The 18,962-nt window shown below is 41.0% G+C and overlaps 1 protein-coding gene across 7 annotated transcripts in view; it reads right to left on the bottom strand.

Moving 5' to 3' along the window:
- AMBRA1 (autophagy and beclin 1 regulator 1) overlaps positions 1 to 18,962 on the bottom strand; it is a 190,117-nt gene that overhangs the window by 74,645 nt on the left and 96,510 nt on the right. For all 7 annotated transcript variants that reach the window (XM_076001973.1, XM_076001974.1, XM_076001971.1 and 4 more), the window contains 2 exons: positions 18,724 to 18,804; positions 17,865 to 17,965 (listed from right to left, as the gene is read on the bottom strand). In XM_076001973.1, coding sequence (XP_075858088.1) covers positions 17,865 to 17,965; positions 18,724 to 18,804 — 182 coding nt within the window. The remainder of the gene's footprint in view (positions 1 to 17,864; positions 17,966 to 18,723; positions 18,805 to 18,962) is intronic.

The raw sequence follows: 18,962 nt of genomic DNA, 5'->3' as shown, positions 1-18,962 counted from the left end.
TGCAGTAGTAAAATCAGTTTTCGTATTTTTCCTGGTTGACAAATTTTATGAAGTTAGTAAATATTACACCATTGGATGCAAATACTTTCCAATGAATAAGGGAATAAATAACTGTTCTGAGGTATATGATCAATATGAACAGACCCATTCACGCACTTCTCAAATACAAATAACAACCCCAGTTTCTACTCCAATTTCTACCCTTTTTTCTAAAGTAGCTATACTATCTGATGGACAAAGTGGGAAAATCCACAACAGATTAGTACTCACTCTAGATTTTTGCCTATGGCTAGCAGGTAAGATTAGGTTTAAGGAGAGAAATACAGTACTAGTACACTGAGAGCATATGAACCACATCAGAGCAAGAATGGTGAAAAAAGCAAAAGTCAAGAAAGTCAAATGAGGAGGAGTACAGCGCATGGCTGAGAAATGGAAATTTTGAGGCTCAGCTTGAGGAAGTCCACAGACATCTACAGCATGAGGATGATGACCACATTATGTTCCCATAGGATCAACCTGAGTACACAAAGAGGAGATGAGAGAAAATGGGATGAACTGAATACATTTTAAATGGAAGAAAAGTCTTATCAACAGAAAAAAAAAATTAAGTATTTTAGGTCCTTCTGCCAAGTAGAATAACAACTCAACTAACTTCAAAACCTAGTCAATCTAGCTGGCAGGCAAGCTCCAGGACCCAATGCTACCCATAACTTGAAATAGAATTATTAATCATGAATAAGAGAAGAATTCAAGTCTTTGGTTTCTTACAAGAAGGCAGCTATGGTTTGTCTCTATGACATTTCCTAATGTTCAACATTTAAGAACATCAAAGCTAAGGGGGAATACAAGCAAAATATTCAACAGTTTCATGTCCAGGTCCTAGGTTGAAAAAGGAAAAGACAGGCATGCACTTCTTACAAAAAATATTTAGACCAAGAAACACTTTGTGGCTTTTCTAAACTCTCACTTAGCTTCTATGTTAGCTCTTTTGGGAGGTAGATTGGACTTTAATTCTAATTGAAGTCGTTTAATATATTTTTTGATTGAGTCTATTTCTTTGCACAACAAAAATCCCCTCCCATCACATAATGTCCGATAAAAAAGGAAAATGAGAAGACATAAGAGGAGCCCTAAGGATAATTCAATTTGTCAAATTTAGATGGCCCAAGGACTCAAAAGTACAACACCTTCCTCTAGAGACAGTGCCCGGGAGGCCATTCCCAGTTGGATAATTTGTTTCAGTTATGCTCCCCACACAAAAGTTATGTGTCAAGCCAGGCGCGGTGGCTCACGCCTGTAATCCTAGCACTTTGGGAGGCTGAGGCGGGAGGATCGCTCAAGGTCAGGAGTTCGAAACCAGCCTGAGCAAGAGCAAGACCACGTCTCTACTAAAAAATAGAAAAAATTAATTGGCCAACTAAAAATACGTAGAGAAAATTAGCTAGGCATGGTGGTGCATGCCTCTAGTCCCAGTTACTTGGGAGGCTGAGGCAGAAGGATTGCTTGAGTCCAGAAGTTTGCGGTTGCTGTAAGCTAGGCTGACGTCACAGCACTCTAGCCTGGGAAACAAAGTGAGACTCTGTCTCAAAAAAAAAAAAAAAAAAGTGAGAGTCATATAAAACTGTAAAATGTCAAACAGTCAAATTGCAACCAACATGGCTTAGCTCTTGATACAGAATGCCATAGCTTCTTGCCACATACTTTTCACTTTTACTTTAAGGTCTCAGATCTGGAGAAAGGTGAAACAGGAAACTATGGCATTCAAAATAAGAACGGCAAAGAAAGGAGGCAGCTTGAAGTAAAGGATACCCTGAAATATCAAGACTAAGATTATTTTTTCCAGGATTTCTAAACTCTAACAACTTTTCTCCAGGTGTCAGAAAAAAACACTGTCCCTCTCCATAGCTGCATTAGCTGTTCAGAAAAAAGTCCCTCTCCCATATTGGGCAGACACTAATAACTCAAAGGAAAAAGTGAGGAGCTCTACTTGGTGAATAAGAGAAGAAAACAAAGACCAATAAGTCTGCACAAACCAAACCTACCACACAGAGTACCTAGAAATAACGATAGAAAGGGACAAAATATACATGAAGTTGAGGGGCAAAAACAGCCCGTGTTTCTTTCAGCACTATTATTCCCAAATGCTATGGCCAATTTCTCTGTAAATTACTTCCACCCTGTGGCAGCTCAAGAAATTCTATTAATATAAATGATCACTTGAGCCCAGGAAGTCGAGACCAGAACCCATCTCACATAAAAAAAAAAAAAGAAATTTTATAAATGAGTCTCAGATTTGGCAGCTGAATAGGTTGGGTGGGGTGGGGACAAGATAGGTGACTTATCTTGAAGCTGACAACAGAGTAGACACTGTTTTTCACTTAGATGCTATAGTTTTAGGGGTGGCTTAGGAATGGATGATAGCAGTGGGAAGGTATCCAAAGATTCCCAAGCCAACCTATGGTGCTACTGCTCCTCTATCCCACAGGACCTTAACATGCTTCCTAGGTAAGACACAGATTAGAACAGCTGGAAATTGCCCCACAGCAGATGTTTCTAAACTGTCACTATGGTCTCCTCTCTCCGCCTAAAACATGGGAATAAAGATACGGGGAGTTTGGCCAGGCACGGTGGCTCATGCCTGTAATCCTAGCATTCTGGGGGTCGAGGCGGGCGGATTGCTTGAGGTTAGGAGTTCAAAACCAGCCTGAGCAAGAGCAAGACCCTGTCTCTACGAAATAGAAATAAATTGGCCAACTAAAAATATATAGAAAAAAATTAGCCAGCCATGGTGGCATGTGCCTTTAGTCCCAGCTACTCAGGAGGCTGAGGCAGAAGGATTGCTTGAGCCCAGGAGTCTGAGGTTGCTGTGAGCTAGGCTGACGCCACAGCACTCTGCCCGGGACAACAGAGTGAGACTCTGTCTCAAAAAAGAAAGAAAGAAAGAAACTGGGAGTTTGAAACAACTTACTTAAACTTTTCAGGTATTTTCACCTATAATTAGTTTATTTAATAAGCTATATAAATCTTACCACTTTCCCCTAGTCACTTCACATCAGCAGAATCCATAAAAATATTTACATCAAGAAACACTTTGTGGCTTTTATAAGCTCTCAATTAGCTCCTACATTAGCTCTGTCAGTTCCGCCTTGAAGAAAATCAAGTTCAAATTCTGTTTAAATGCTGAGATTCATGATAGATAAACGGAAAGGTATCAGGAGAAACAAATCCAACGAGCAAAGCAGAAGAAAAGAAGGACATTGGCTGAATCTTATCACCACAAACTCTAACTCTTATCAGGCAAGAAGACATAAGGTCTCATTTTCTTTGAGGAGAGTCTCAGCCTCTTTAGATTACAGTATGTACGTTTCCATTTATGGCCCTACTCTTCCTTCTCAGGATGCACTACTGCTCCATCTCCTCTTGGGAGTGCAATTTACATTGCCCTCATCCCAGGCTAAGCTGAGCATGTCCTTTCCCTTCACTTTCTGGCAGCAAACATGGCTGGACACACACACACACACACACACACACACACACACACACACACACACACACACACACACACTTACTTCAGCTGTGGTAGCAGCCCCCTTTCTGCCTTGCCGCCATTTCGTGAATCTTGACTAAGCTTTGAGGCAGGACAAAAAAAGTTAATAAACACACTGACCAACTGGGTGCCCTGCTGAGCTTCTGGAAAAAATTCTTGTCAAAGCCAGCTTAAATCTCCAATGATAAAGATACATCTTTCTTGTACATAGGCGACACTATTTTGAATGCAACTTCCCAGGGCAAAATCCAGGGTTTACAGAGAACCCATCCCATCAGCCACTGAGATGGCTCTGAAAGGACATCAAAGAAATACTAAAAGAATGACTAGTGAATATTGAATTTGTCTGTATGTGACCTGAGGCCAAAACCATGCATTCACATTTGGAGCCCACAAAGTAGTTTTTTTTTTTTTTTTTTTTTGAGACAGAGTCTCACTGTGTTGCCCAGGCTAGAGTGAGTGTCATGGCGTCAGCCTAGCTCACAGCAACCTCAAAATCCTGGGCTCAAGCAATCCTGCTGCCTCAGCCTCCCAAGTAGCTGGGACTACAGGCATGTACCACCATGCCTGGCTAATTTTTTCTATATATATTAGTTGGCCAATGAATTTCTTTTTATTTATAGTAGAGACAGGGTTTCGCTCTTGCTTAGGCTGGTTTCGAACTCCTGACCTCAAGCGATCCGCCCGCCTCGACCTCCCAGAGTGCTAGGATTACAACAAAGTAGTTTTTAACCAATCTCATCAACAAGGCCAAGCAAAAGCTAAGTGTTATGCTTAAGAGGAACTGAATTCTAGCTTCTCCCAATCACTGCTATAACTGGGCACACAAAGATCCTTTGCTGTAGTTTTAAGGAACTTTTCTTCAAAGTTGATTCTGTTAATGGAGCTGTGGATTATAAATGATGCCATGGGTACAGGTTCACTTACAGCCAATTAGTAAGTGCTTGCACAGTTAATTCTGTCAGTCTTACTCCTACACAGAAATACATTTGGCCCCAAGGGGCCCAACCACCCACAGAGTTCTTTCGCACATCTTTTTACCCTCCAGCACACAGAAATAGAGGGCTAATACATCCCAGAAAACATGGGGTGGGGGGAGGTAGTTTCTCTGAAATGCGACGTCTAGAAAACCAGGGTCCAGATTCTTACTTGGATGTCATTTCTAAATTCATTTCTCTCTGAATAACCCAAATAATGATCACATAAAGTAATGCATTCACGGATTCTAGGAATTAAGATGTGGACCTCTTTGGCAAACCTTTATTCTACCTACTACACACCATCAAAGACCATCATGTCCAGCCAAGCCATCAACTGACCACAGAGAGCAGCCAGGTGGCCCAGATCAGATGAACTGCACATTGACCCACAGAATTGTGAGAAACAATCTATGTTGTCTTAAGCCACTAAATTTAGGGTGGTTTGTTTGGCAGTAAAAGCTAACTGATATAATGGCCAAGGCTACAATTCCAAGAGCTATACAACCCTCAACCTAGCAACATCCATTTTTTCCCTCTCTGCTCTAGTGCAACAAGCATGCCTAAGAGGGCACTGGCAAATTTCTGTTCTCTGAATCATAAAACAAAATAGTTAAATTTGTTTTATATATTTCTTCTTCTAGTCTAGATTTAGTGATTATCGCTGACATTTAACCAAAGTCAGCCTTATTATCTCAAAAGAATCAGAAAGGGGCTTTTTACTCTACAACTAGAGGCTACATACATAAAAAAATATACATTCTGCAAGTCTCAAGGAAAGATTTGAAGGATGGATTTGAAGATTTGAAGCTCTATCTTTTGATAGAGCTAAATCTGCTGATGGAAGAGGAAAATTTCACTGTCACCCAATCATCTCTTTGCTATGCACAAAGACCAAATGAGGGCTTTGGGGGCACAACCTATATAGAGGGGTCTCTAACCCTTCATTAGCCAAATACATTTTCTCAAATCGGCTCCCTCTCAAATTTGCTAATACTTCAAGGTCTGGAAAACTTCAGTGGAAAGAAAATGCCAATAGCAAGTTAATGTCCTCTTGGCTCTTTTGGCTGACTTCCCTGTGCCTGGGTCTTGACTATTAATTGAATGCTATTCGGATTCCATCTCAAAAACAAATGAGGATGGAGACCAGAGGCCTGTCTTCTCCAGACTGATAAGAGCAGCACAGTGCAATTATAGCCGAACAGCTTTGTTTTGGAATGTAATCACCGCCCCAGCCTCCTTCCCAATGGGATGGCAACAGTGTAATTACCTCTTGAGGATTCATTGTTTGGGAATATAATTCTTCTTCTACAGGGCCTTCTTTCTAGGGGAAAGGAGCTGCAACAAGAATATAACAGAATCTGTAGCCCCCTCCCCAGTCACAGTCTTATGGGTTTAACAAATTATTTTCTCTTAAAGTAAAGCCAGAGTTTAGATTTCAGCCTGTTTTTCTACCAACAAGGAATTACCTACACACCATGATGGTTCTGTTTGAAAAATCCTAATCTAGAGCTGGATTGCCTGGTTTCCAATTCCTAATCTGTCAAGTACTAGCTGTGGTTTTGGGCAAATTACTCCATCTCTCTTTAACCTATTTCCTCACCTACAAAAAGGAGTAATAACAATATATTGCTGGAATGTCATAATGATTAAGTAAATTAATATGTGAGAAGTGCTTAGAATAGTACTTGGTATAGAATAAATGTTCTTAGGAGTTTTTGTTTTGTTTAACACATCTGAAATACCATATTCCACAGCCACCACATTTTACAAGTGTGATCTAATACTAGCTCATGGCCAAATCTAAGCTTGAGTTACTAAATTGTGTCTTTCTACAAATCTGCTGCCAGTTATTTACCTGGGTGAAACTACACTCTAATAAGCACGAGTTACTGTGGATATTTCCACATCATTCCTTTCATTTTATGTTACTAGTCCATTGGAAACCACAATAAAGAGACTGTTATGAAATCTTGCTGTTGGGAAAGTCAGCAAATATAAAAAGCAGCCATTGGCATTATGTGAATATGGTAGATTCTAGAGACAATTCCCCTTTCTAGCCAGTTTTATTTATGAAAATAAATATTTTCCTCACATATCTAAACCCCTCTTCATTATATAAAACCCTTGTTCCCACTGGGAACTTGGACCTTTTACATCCTGTCCAGCTTTCCCTCTGTTCCTTTGTAGCCTAGACAAGTTAAATCCTCTGCTTTAGGACAGAATATTTTTGGCTTCTGCTTTATCAGCCATGAGCCACAAGAGTAAAAATTATGAGTCTATTTACCAGGCAGCCCCAAAGAATATAGCCCCATTGCTCAAGACAGTAGGAGTCTGGGGCCCTCCTGCATGGCATACAGCCACTGTGGGCTGGGCTTACAATAAACCCGGGATTCACCTGAATAGCCCTGTAATATAAGAGACTGTCTTTACAGGATGAAACATGTGGTTACAGGGTAAGTATCTGCCTCTGGGTGACAGGCAACAGCTGGCCAAAATAAACACCCCCAGGAAGTCTCAATAACACTCCAAAAAGTCCTTTGTCACTCACCTGCAAGAGTCTCTTTCAGTATCATGGCTTATACCAAGATATCCATGCTTGCTCTTCCAGCTGAGTGCCACAAGGACCCAGGGGAAGAGCTGGCATCGTGGATTAGCAGGTGATAAAGAAAGGAATTAACACCCACAGGTTGGCTCTACTTTGGTAGAGAGGGTGAGAGGTGCTGTCTGCCAGCTCCCAAGGCATTTCCAGCCAGGCTAGAATGAACGAGGCTCCTTGGGGATAGGAAAAGGGAAATAGAAAAGCTAATGTGAGCACTCTGGGAGGCTGAGGCGGGTAGATTGCTTGAGGTCAGGAGTTCAAAACCAGCCTGAGCAAGAGCAAGACCCTGTCTCTACTATAAATAGAAAGAAATTAATTGGCCAACTAATATATATAGAAAAAATTAGCCGGGCATGGTGGTGCATGCCTTGTAGTCCCAGCGACTCGGGAGGCTGAGGCAGAAGGATTGCTTGAGCCCAGGAGTTTGAGGTTGCTGTGAGCTAGGCTGACGCCACGGCACTCACTCTAGCCTGGGCAACAAAGCGAGACTCTGTCTCAAAAAAAAAAAAGCTAATGTGAACTCTGGGTATTAAAAACAAAAACAAAGAGGTAGGGTTAGCATTGGTTATTAGCTTCCAGCATTTACGCAGCTCACTTAGGTAAAAACTGATAAAGTAGATGAGACAACAAAGACGATTATTCCAAGTCTTTCTAGGGTTTTTGTAGAGTATCTCTACTCCTAAAGAATGCTTGTAAAATAAAGAAAAAAGTTTCCCCTATGGAAAATGAGCTTTGACTTCACATTTGGCCTTTTCTTTCCTTATATCTCCTCTGCAGATTTCTAGATTATTGCATTATTTGTTCTGAGGGGTTGCAAAACATGTCAAAGCATATACCAATCATAAGTGAAGAGAGAAGTATAAGGATTCTGGCATTACAGTGGGTCATTACAGTTTAGAGGGTATCTTCAGCGGGCACCTTCAAAACGAGCAGTAATGCTAAGGAGCAAACAACCACAGGACTTAATAAGCTTTGAGATCACTCTAGGTCTAGGGAAGCCCCAGAGAGTACAGGGAATTTAAAGTACAAGTAAATAGCAGGGTCTCAATCCAGACCTGTGGACATTAAGATTTCTTCTTAGGGTAAGGAAGGGGAACAGGTGGGAAATTAGTTACACAATTGGAAAAGAGGTTACAGGTCAATTTCTCCTGGGAATGAAATGCCTAGCAGAGCTGAAGAGGGTCTGTTGTACCAGCATAAAAGCTAAATAATCTTCTATTTTCTGCTGCAGAAATGCTGTATAGTTCTTTGAACTCTCACAGCAGCCTTTTGTTTACACTTCTGCTTTTGCATTCAGCATAATACCTACTATTCTATAGCTGTTGATGAGCATAATGCTACTTAGTAGATGGCAAGCTTATAAAAGGCAGAGATTACACCTTATTCATCTGGGTACTACCATATACCTAACACTGTACCATGTAATAACAGAAGCTGAATAAATCCTTACTGAGTCAAAAAAGATGATATACCAGCTGAGCACTCTGTAGGTAATTATTTCATTTTCATTTAATTATTTAATTATTTCAATTTCATTTAATTTTACAAATTATTTCATTTTCCCCCATTACTAATAGCTCCAGACCAGGGGCTCACCAGCACAAACACATCTTTGGTTCCTGGTATGTGCACTCCTTAATGTGGTACCAAGCCATCTCTTGCCATGCCTTTGCCTCTATTCCTAGTTTAATGAGTTAATCTAGAGCAGTGGTTGTAAAATTTCCAGGTACACCAGGATCACTTGGAAGACTTTCTAAAACAAATTCCTGGGCCCCAAACCAGAGTTTCTGACTGAGTAGGTCTGGGGAAGAGCCCAAAAATTTGCATTTGTGACAAGTGCCTAGTTGATGCTGATGCTAATCATCCAGGAACTACACTTTGAGAATCCCATGTTGCCATACTATATACGAACAAGTACTTGGTCTGCTGAGCAGATGCTTATTTGATCAGCACAGGTCCTGATGGGGACAGAAAAGAGTTTTTCAAATGCAAACGTCTTGACTCCTTTATCCCCCTTGGGTAACAGCTACAGGCACCAGCAGACACACTGGATTGTGATGCTATGGACATAGGGATCCTCAGGTTACCATCTGTTGGTGGCCTAGAGCATAATCTCTCAGTCTTCCCAACTCACTGCCCATGGGGAGAAAGCCTTGCCAGGGACCCAGGAAGAGCTCCACTGGAAAGGAAGGAAAAAGTACAGTGAGAGATCAGTAAGGTTATATCAGGGAGGAGACTGGCATAATTTTACTCACATTGGCCCCCAAAATTTATAATAAAAATGGTATAAATATGATAATAACTAACACCTACTGAACACTTATTTTTATGCCAAACTATGTTATTCTAAACGCTGCACATTCTCAATACAACCCTATGAGCTAACTATTATTCTTACAGATGAAGAAACTGAGGCCCAAAAAGGTAAAATACATAAATTACTCAAGATTACACTGCTAGGAAGCAGGAGAATGATTGCTGGAACTAAAACAGTTTAGCTCTGAAGCCCAAATTTTGTTTTTATTTTTGTTTTTACTTTTTTGAGACAGAGTCTCGCTTTGTTACCCAGGCTAGAGTGAGTGCCATGGCGTCAGCCTAGGTCACAGAAACCTCAATCACCTGGGCTCAAGCGATCCTCCTGCCTCAGCCTCCCGAGTAGCTGGGACTACAGGCATGCACCACCATGCCCGGCTAATTTTTTCTATATATATTAGTTGGCCGTTTAATTTCTTTGTATTTATAGTGGAGATGGGTCTTGCTCTTGCTCAGGCTGGTTTCGAACTCCTGATCTCGAGCAATCCGCCCGCCTCGGCCTCCCAGAGTGCTAGAATTACAGGCATGAGCCACCACGCCTAGCCCCCAATTTTTTTTAAATATCAGGGTATTATGAGGGTACAAACATTTTAGTTACATTTTATATCATTGTCTCTTCCTGGGGGGGGGGTTAGAGGCATGCCCTTCCCCCTCCACAATGTACATCGTGTCCTTTAGTTGTGAGTTTACCTACCCCTAAGCCCCCATCCCTGAAGAATATTACTACCATGTGAGCACCATAGTGTTAATCAGTTAGTACCAATTTGATGGTGAGTACAAGTGGAGCCTATTCTTCCAATTTGTGTTACCTCACTTCGAATAATGGGCTCAAGCTCAATCCTGGAAAATATAAGAGGTGCTAGATCACTGTCATTTCTTATAATTGAGTAATATTACATTGTATACAGATACCAAATTTTAATAATCCACTCATGAATTGATTGGCACTTGGGTTGTTTCCACATCCTTGCAATGGTGAATTGTGCACATTTGGCTGCAAATGTCTTTATTATAGAATGTCTTTTGCTCTTTTGGGTAGATGTCTAATAATCCTAGTGCTGGATCGAATGGTATTTCTATTTTTAGCTCTTTGAGGTGTCTCCAAATTCTGTTCCACAGAGGTTGCACTAATTTGCAGTCCCACCAACAGTGTAAGAATGTTCCTGTCTCTCCATAACCTCACCAGAATCTGTTGTTTTGAGAAGCCCAAACTCTTTAACATTTTGGTCTATTGCCTCTTGAGGAGACTATACTCTGCAAATGATAGCAGTCCTCCCCATGCCATATTCACTCACGCTCATAGCCCCACTCAAAAGCACATGGGGACACATACAGAACTTCTTCAAACTGTACCAAAAGTCATTAAGTTCTTAGTCCAAGCCTGGGCTTCAGCCATACTTCCCTTAGCTAATCTATCAGGATTGGCAGCAAAAGTCCCAGGGGAATTATCAAATTTTTAGTGGCAGGACCAAAATAAAACATAAAAAATGGGGCCACTCCCTGGCTAAACTGTAAACTCCCTGAGGGCAGAACCATTTAATTCTCTTTTAATACTCAAAGTGCCTTGGAAAATGCTAAGCATTTAGAAAGGGTTATGTACATTTCAATGTGACAATACAGAAATGGCACTGGGGTAAAGCATCAGTGGGGAAAGATGAAGAGGAAATTTCCTGTGGGAAAGAGAGAAGGAGGGACAGAAAAACCTAATCACACATATAAAAGGAACAAGAAAGTTCATCGACAAGGCCCAATATTTTTCCCTAGTAAAGACTGAAGAAGCACAAGTATTTCAGCTTAGCAACTGGGACCCAGGTTCTCAATAAGCACAGCTCCCATTAGTGGTATAAGGAGGTATTTGATAAAGGGATGCAGTAGAGAGGACATGAATGCTCCAGTGATTGATGGACACCAAATAAGTAAAAGGCCCTGGGGGCTGTAAGGCATTTGAGAAGGCTGAGCTCTCTGGGAGGAGTACTGCATTTACTTCTCTGTTTCCCAGGCAACCAAGCCAGCCCTTTATCCCTTCACTTTTATCGCTAGAGCAGAATGAAAGGTAATTGGGTTAATTATTAAAGCAGCACTAGCTAGTACCACCACCACTAATTGTCCATTTATCTGGGGTTTATTCCAACTCAAAGTCTTAATTGATGTTGAGTTGGAATGTGCCAATCACTTTATTTGCCTGGCTACTGGATACCAGATGGGTACAGAGAAGAAAGATAAAGGGAGATAAAAGAGATAAAGTGTCCAACACTAGAATTATTATTCATTTCTGCTCATACTCATTTAAGTAATACCATGGTGGTATTCAACTTTATTCACCTTTCCGAAGATGTGCCAATTCAGATGAAGATGTGCTATGTTAAACAATTTATTGTATTAGATAGCTATGATACCAGGTGGCGAAATCAAGCTAATTCCTAAAAGTCAGCAAGCTTGAGGCTCCAGAAGCCCAACCACCCTAGCTGGCCAAACTAGACTAGACAGGCCTCCCTGATAGTAAATTCCTAAGGTACCAAGGAAGTGGGGAACATCTAAGAGAGAGTAATGGTATTTTTAAGAGATGAGAGGAGCAAAAGACAACCAAAAATAAAGTTAAGAAGAAAAAGAAAAGTAAGTTCTTATAAAAGGTATAGCCGCTATCTTTCCCATACCAGGCAACAAACAAGGATGCCTGAGACATAAGATTATATAAAACAGTGAGTTAACACTGTATTGTTGGGTTTGTAATACAAACAGATGTAATATATATAATATCAAAAAGAAGGTGGAAAGGAATGGAACTACAGTGGAACAATGTTTCTGTATCTTACCAGAATTAAATCTGTATAAATCTGAAGAATCTGATAAAATATAGTTCAAAAACCAATAAAGAAATTAAAATGGTACATTAGATGACATCCATTTAATACAAATTAATTCAGTAAAGGAGACATTAGAAATAAAGAAAACAGTAAAATGGCAGACAAAAACCCAACAATGTCAATAACATCAAATGTTATTTAATGTTATAAAAACACATTTTCTATAAGATGTACACTTCAGATTCAAAGATCTAAACAGGTAGACAGTGAAGAAATGGAAAAATATGTAACATGTAATCAACCACCATGACAGAGCTGGAATAGCTACACTAACATAAGATAAAAATTGACTTTAAGACAAAAATATTACTAGAGACAGAGGGACATTTTATAATTACAAAAGAGCTAATTTATCAGAAAGATATATCAATCATAGATATATATGCACCTAACGACAAAGTCCCAAAATATATGAATCAAAAATTAATAAAACTGAAGGGAGGGCTGGGCACCGTGGCTCACACCTGTAATCCTAGCACCCAGGGAGGCTGAGGCGGGAGGATGACTTGAACTCAGGAGTTTGAGACCAGCTTGACCAAGAGTGAGACCCTGTCTCTACAAAAAATAGAAAAAATTAGCCAGGTGTGGTGGCTCAGGCCTGTAGTCCCAGCTATGCTGGAGACTGAGGTAGGAGGATCGCTTGAGCCCAGGAGTTTGAGGTTGCAGTGAACTACAACGATGTTACTGCACTCTAGCTGAGGCAACAGAGTAAGACACTGTCTTAATTGGGGGGAGGGGAACTAAAGGGAGAAATACAGAATTCAACAATAATAGCTGGAGATTTCAATACCCTACTCTCAGTGATACACTGAACAACAAGACAGAAAATCAGCAAGGATATACAAAACTTGAAAAACACTGTCAACCAAATAGACCTAACTGGTACCTATAAAACATTCTACCCAACAACAGAATACACGTTCTTCTCAAACACACAGACAACATTCTCTGGGATAGCCCATATGCTAAACTATAAAGCAAGTTCCAATAAGTTCAAATTAATTGAAATCATACAAAGTATGTTCTTAGGCCACTGTGACACTCAATAAGAAATTTACAACAGAAGGAAAATTGGGAAATTCACAAACATATGAAAATTGAACAACACACTCGTAAACAACTAACAGGTCAAAGAAGAAGAAATCATAAGAAAAATTAGGAGAACTGGGCACAAAGCCATTTCTAGCCCAAAACACTCAACCAGGCCCCAGTGACTTGTGGCTAAGAGCAAGAAAATCCTGACACTTCCCATTGATTTTAATCAAAATAGTAAATTAAGTACATCAGGCCCACATCTGCTGGAAGCAGATGCTCATTAGGATGAAAGTCAAAAAGATTATGTAGGACAGATAACTAATATCCTACATTACCCAGGTCCCTACCTCTCAGAAGTTTTTTGTTCTTCCAGTAATTACCAGGAGGCTGTCAAATGCCAGAGCTTCTCCCTTCACTTTCATGAGGCTTCAAACATGCAGAAAAATATTATAAGCTTAAGAACCTTTGGGCAGATACTACTTGAAGTCAAGCAAAACATGGCACAGAAGACAGAATAGAGGTCTTATGAGTTAGGCAAATCTATTATTAAAGTTCTAGGTCAGCCACTCACAGTGTTATACTAGGCAAGTGACATAACTTCTCTGATCCTCAGTTTTCTTCCCAGCAGAATGGAAATGCTAACGCCTATCTCACAGGGTTGTCACAATGATTAAAGGAGATAATGTATGAGAAAGCACTTAGGGCAGAACCTGGCCCACAGTAGGCAGTCATTAGCTTCATTTCAGTTGCTGTTACTGCATAGAGCTAGAGTTGTCTGCTAAAATGTCAGCAGGGGGAGCTCCCCAGACTTTTGTGTATTTCTCCAAAAATATACCTGGTACAGCTGCCGTAGCTTTAAATGGATTTATATCTTTTTCGATATGAATATAGAATTTGTGTTGCTGAAGATGGGGCATACCCTGGGTTGATGAGTGTTGAAGGCCACCACAGGAACCTACTGAATTGTGGGGACAGCACCAAGATAAGGAAGAAGACATGAAGATTAACAGACTATCAAAACATTTCTCTGTAGTAGCTTCTGTTTCCTATTGCTAGCTAAGGTTCTTGTGGGAGGAAGTAAACAGAATAGATCTTGATTTTCTGCGTATACATTTCTGTTGTGATTCTGAATAGCATTAGGTAGGGACTGGAGACTCATTTGCCAACACAGCACTGGTCACACCTCCTAAAACTGTAGATATGTGTCTGCTTCATCCCTCCAGGGCTGACAAATTTCCAAGTTTCAACCCTGCAAAAAAGGACTCACCATATAAAGGTTCCACTTATGTTTGGAGCCAAGAACTAAATGGCAACAGTGAGATATAGCCAACCACCTAGACTTTGAGCTACAGGAAGATGGGGATCATGTCTGTTTTATTCACTCTGGTAGCCTAGGACAGTGCCTGGCACATAAGAGCTGCCGAACAAATATCTGCTGCATGTAATTGTTCTGGGACCATTACAACCTCATTCCAATCATACAAAACAAAGTGCCTTTCCAGGAAAATTGGGAGTGCTTACTGTTAAAAGGCCAATTTCTCTTTCACTCTGAAAGCTATTATTATAGCAGCTCAATTACATGATCACAAGTAAGTTTAATAAAAAGCAAAACATCTATATCCAGGAGGGCAAGTAGGCTTGGGGAAGAGGCTGTTACATAACAAGATTTTCCTCAGCAAGCACCATTGGGTCATAAAAAGCTATGTCCAGTAACCACACAAAACAGAGGAATTAAAACAAATAACAAAAATGCTGATGGTCAGCACAGTTCCCTGGGAGCTCTTTCCCTCCTATAGAAAAGGTCCTGGAAAAAGAATGATATTTTGATGTTTTATCCTTTAAAACAACTGTGGGAAAGCAGACTAAGTAAGAAAGTTGTGTCAAGTGCAAGCTTGAATCCACCACCTGGGCTCAGCTCAGGCTCCTCTCCTTCCTAACTGCATCATTCTGGGCAGTTAGCCCTTGGGGCCCCAGGTTCCTCCACTGCTAATTAGGTAATAGCACCTACCTCATAGCATTACTGCGAGAGAGAAATGAAATATGTGTAAACCACTTATTAATAAAACGCTTCCTAGCATATAGCAAGTGCTCAATAAATGTTAGGCTTTTTTGTTGCTATTATTATTGTTGGAATTTTCTTAAGAGGAGAAAATAAATGATACAACTGCCAAAAAATATCAACTATGGGACTTTTAAGAAAAGACTACTAGATATTCTGTAACATGTACCTTGAAAAAATGGAAGAAACAAGTCTAATTATGAATGGAAACCATCTGGTAATCTAACCTAAGAGTCAGGTCTAGGAAGTCTAGATTTCCTTCTCCTAGTGGCCTTTTGTATCCTTTGCTAGAGAGATTTACTCAGATTCCCCATCTGTAAACAACTCTCTGCTGGAACACAGCCCCTATATTCTAAGGTGAAATTAGGCCATTTGGGATTAGACCACTGTGTGTGAAGTAGGGAATAGGAAATGGAGGTAAGGAGTTATTGGAGGCACGGAGGAAAAAAACAACATACAGCTGTTCCAAAAAAGCTAAATGCCAAGGAAACAGAGATTTGCCAACAGGAGAGGAGCAGGAGGTGCTGTGTGGGGTGGTGGAGGCAGATGTCTAGAACAAAGAAGGGTGGAGAAGAACTCTGTAGTATTGCCTGGCAGCAAGTGATTATCTGCCAGTGAAGAGCTTCCACGTGCCTTTGGTCAAATCACATGGAAGTGTCAGGCAAGGAGAAGCACAGGGCTGTAGGGTCTGTTTTACAACTAGGGCCAGAGCCCTCCTCAGATGAGGCTCTCAGGAGACCACGGTGTAGTTTGATACCCTGCCAGGAAGTCCTGCTATATAACAGAGAAACCACTGATATTTCTGGGATTTCTGGGCCTTGTTGTTGGGTCAAACATACTACTTAAGGAAGGGCGAGTTCCCATGGCCTTGATGCTGTCACAGTAGCTCAGTTACAAATCATGAAATAAAGCCTGCAAGGTTCCCACAGCCTGACAATGCTCCTGCCTTAGCAGATCCCTTCCTACCTTTAATCAGTACATGATCCAGATTTTCCAAAACAGATGTCATTTAAAAATTTTTAATAAAGATGCTTATTGGCCAGGCGCGGTGGCTCATGCCTGTAATCCTAGCTCTCTGGGAGGCCAAGGCAGGCGGTTTTTTTTGAGACAGTGTCTCACTTTGTTGCCCAGGCTAGAGTGAGTGCCATGGCATCAGCCTTGCTCATAGCAACCTCAAACTCCGGGGCTCAGATGATCCTACTGCCTCAGCCTCCAGAGTAGCTGGGACTACAGGCATGTGCCACCATGCCCGGCTAATTTTTTTTTTTGTATATATATTTTTAGTTGGTCAATTAATTTCTTTATATTTTTAGTAGAGACAGGGTCTCGCTCAGGCTGGTTTCGAACTCCTGACCTTGAGCAATCCGCCTGCCTCAGCCTCCCAGAGTGCTAGGATTACAGGCGTGAGCCACCGCGCCCGGCAAAGGCAGGCGTTTTTGAGCTCAGGAGTTCGAAACCAACCTGAGTAGAGACCCCATCTCTACTATAAATAGAAAGAAATTAATTGGCCAACTAATATATATAGGAAAAATTAGCTGGGCATGGTGGCGCATGCCTGTAATCCCAGCTACTCGGGAGGCTGAGGCAGGAGGATTGCTTGAGCCCAGTAGTTTGAGGTTGCTGTGAGTTAGGCTGATGCCATGGCACTAGCCTGGTCAACAAAGTGAGACGCTGTCTCAAAAAAAAAAAAAAAAAAGAAAAAGATGCTTATTAAAGATACCTCTAAATGTGGCTTGACTTTTATATCTTTTATGCCTTTGCACATATAAATTTGCAATGTGGCAGTGGAGGTTGGAGGAGAGGGGAGAAAGTGAGATGGGGAAATAACTTTTGTCACACAAAAAAAGGGAATTCTGGTTTGTTTCTTTCTCTAGAGACTGACCAGACACAACAGCAAATACAATGTCTCAGAGCCCAAAAACACTGGTCACTAAGTCCTTCAACCATTATAAAACTGCCTCAATAAGGCTTGCCCAGCTCATTTTCTGTTCTAGGAGATTTCTGTACCACCTGCATGGTTTTCTCCCCCTCCTCCTTCTTCAGAAGATTCCACAGTGCCTGGAAACTCCATGTGCTGGCAGCAGCGAAGGGTTGGAGAGGTGTGCATTAAGCTCCTAATTAAATCACAGGATCTGGCTCATGAGTGTCTTACCAACCAAAACATGAACAAGATACCTTTATCATTCAATTAAAACCATAGCCAGAATTTAATTGCTGGATTAAGAAACAAATGGTTTAAACAAATAATTTTAAGAAAAGGTCTGAAAGAAGTAAAAACGGGCAGGGGAAAGTTTTCCTCAACCCTGCATTTCCTGCTTTGAAGTAAGGAACTAAGCACAGGACCCCAAAACTGAGTTTTCAGCCAGATGCTAAGATAGCATCATATCAACACCAGTAAAGGAAGGAGAAGCTTTACATGGCTTCCTATCTCTTCACATTTTCAAAATCCAAAGACACATTTCCTTACCTGCCAGGACCCTGTTTACAGAAGAGTGTGTAGCCAAGCCAGGCTGTCCACGTTCATGAAAAATCCCAGCATAAGGCAAGTACTCAGGCAGCAAAAAACGCCTACAAGAAGGAATCACATGTGAAAAGCTGATTAAAAACTACACGAAGCAAAAGAGATACTATAATACTAACTACCTATATTCAAAAATCTAGGCTATACGATCCATTGAACCTAAAGAATACAGATGCCCAGAAATGAGTAAAAATTCCCAGGATTTGTCCTTTCACAGATTTTTACCTCCTTCCTGTCCTTCCTTTTAAAGTAAAGTTCCTGGCCAGGCGTGATGGCTCATGCCTATAATCCCAACACTCTGGGAGGCAAAGGCAGGAGGATCACATGAATCCAAGAGTTCGAGACCAGTTTGGGCAACATAGAGAGACCATGTCTCTACAAAAAAATTTTTTAAAAAATTAGCTGGGTACAGTGGCACATGCCTGTAGTCTCAGCTATTCTGGAGAATGAGGTGGAAGGATCACCTAAGCCCAAGAGTTTGAGGCTGCAGTGAACTATATAATCACATCACTGAACTCCAGCCTGGGTGACACAGTGAGACCTCGTCTAAAAAATAAATAAATAAAAATAAAATAAAGTTCCCTAGGGCTTCTATTCTGGAACAGGATGACCCCAATGCCACTTGTCTATCTATCTCTTTTCACTGTGGCTAACCATCACCTATCAAGTCTTTAGATGGCAGGGCTGGACTGTAGGCTAACTGGGAAATAATTCCAGATATGGACAATCTAACAAAAAGCAGGTTTAAAACTAAATCCTAGGCTCTAATAAAGGCTTCCTCTGTTGCTCACAACCCAGTTCTTACCTTGGGACAAAGCGTCCAAGTGAAGGTGCAGACATCCGGGCATTGCGTGGAGCTCGGTGCCTGGATCTGTCGCCATTGTCCCTGGAGAAAACAAAAAGACCACACATAAAAGAGTCACTAAGGCAGATTTACCCCCTAGCCCAAAAGACAAGCATCTCCCAAACTAAATTCCTCTACTCAGGAGAGGACTCCATAGAAATCAGTCATCTGGTTGCTCAGATATTGTGTGGCACATTAAT

Source organism: Microcebus murinus, chromosome 4 (assembly GCF_040939455.1).
Source record: "Microcebus murinus isolate Inina chromosome 4, M.murinus_Inina_mat1.0, whole genome shotgun sequence".
Lineage (NCBI taxonomy): Eukaryota > Metazoa > Chordata > Mammalia > Primates > Cheirogaleidae > Microcebus > Microcebus murinus.
Note: the sequence above shows the minus strand (reverse complement) of the source record. Positions and strands in the feature narration are given on the sequence as shown.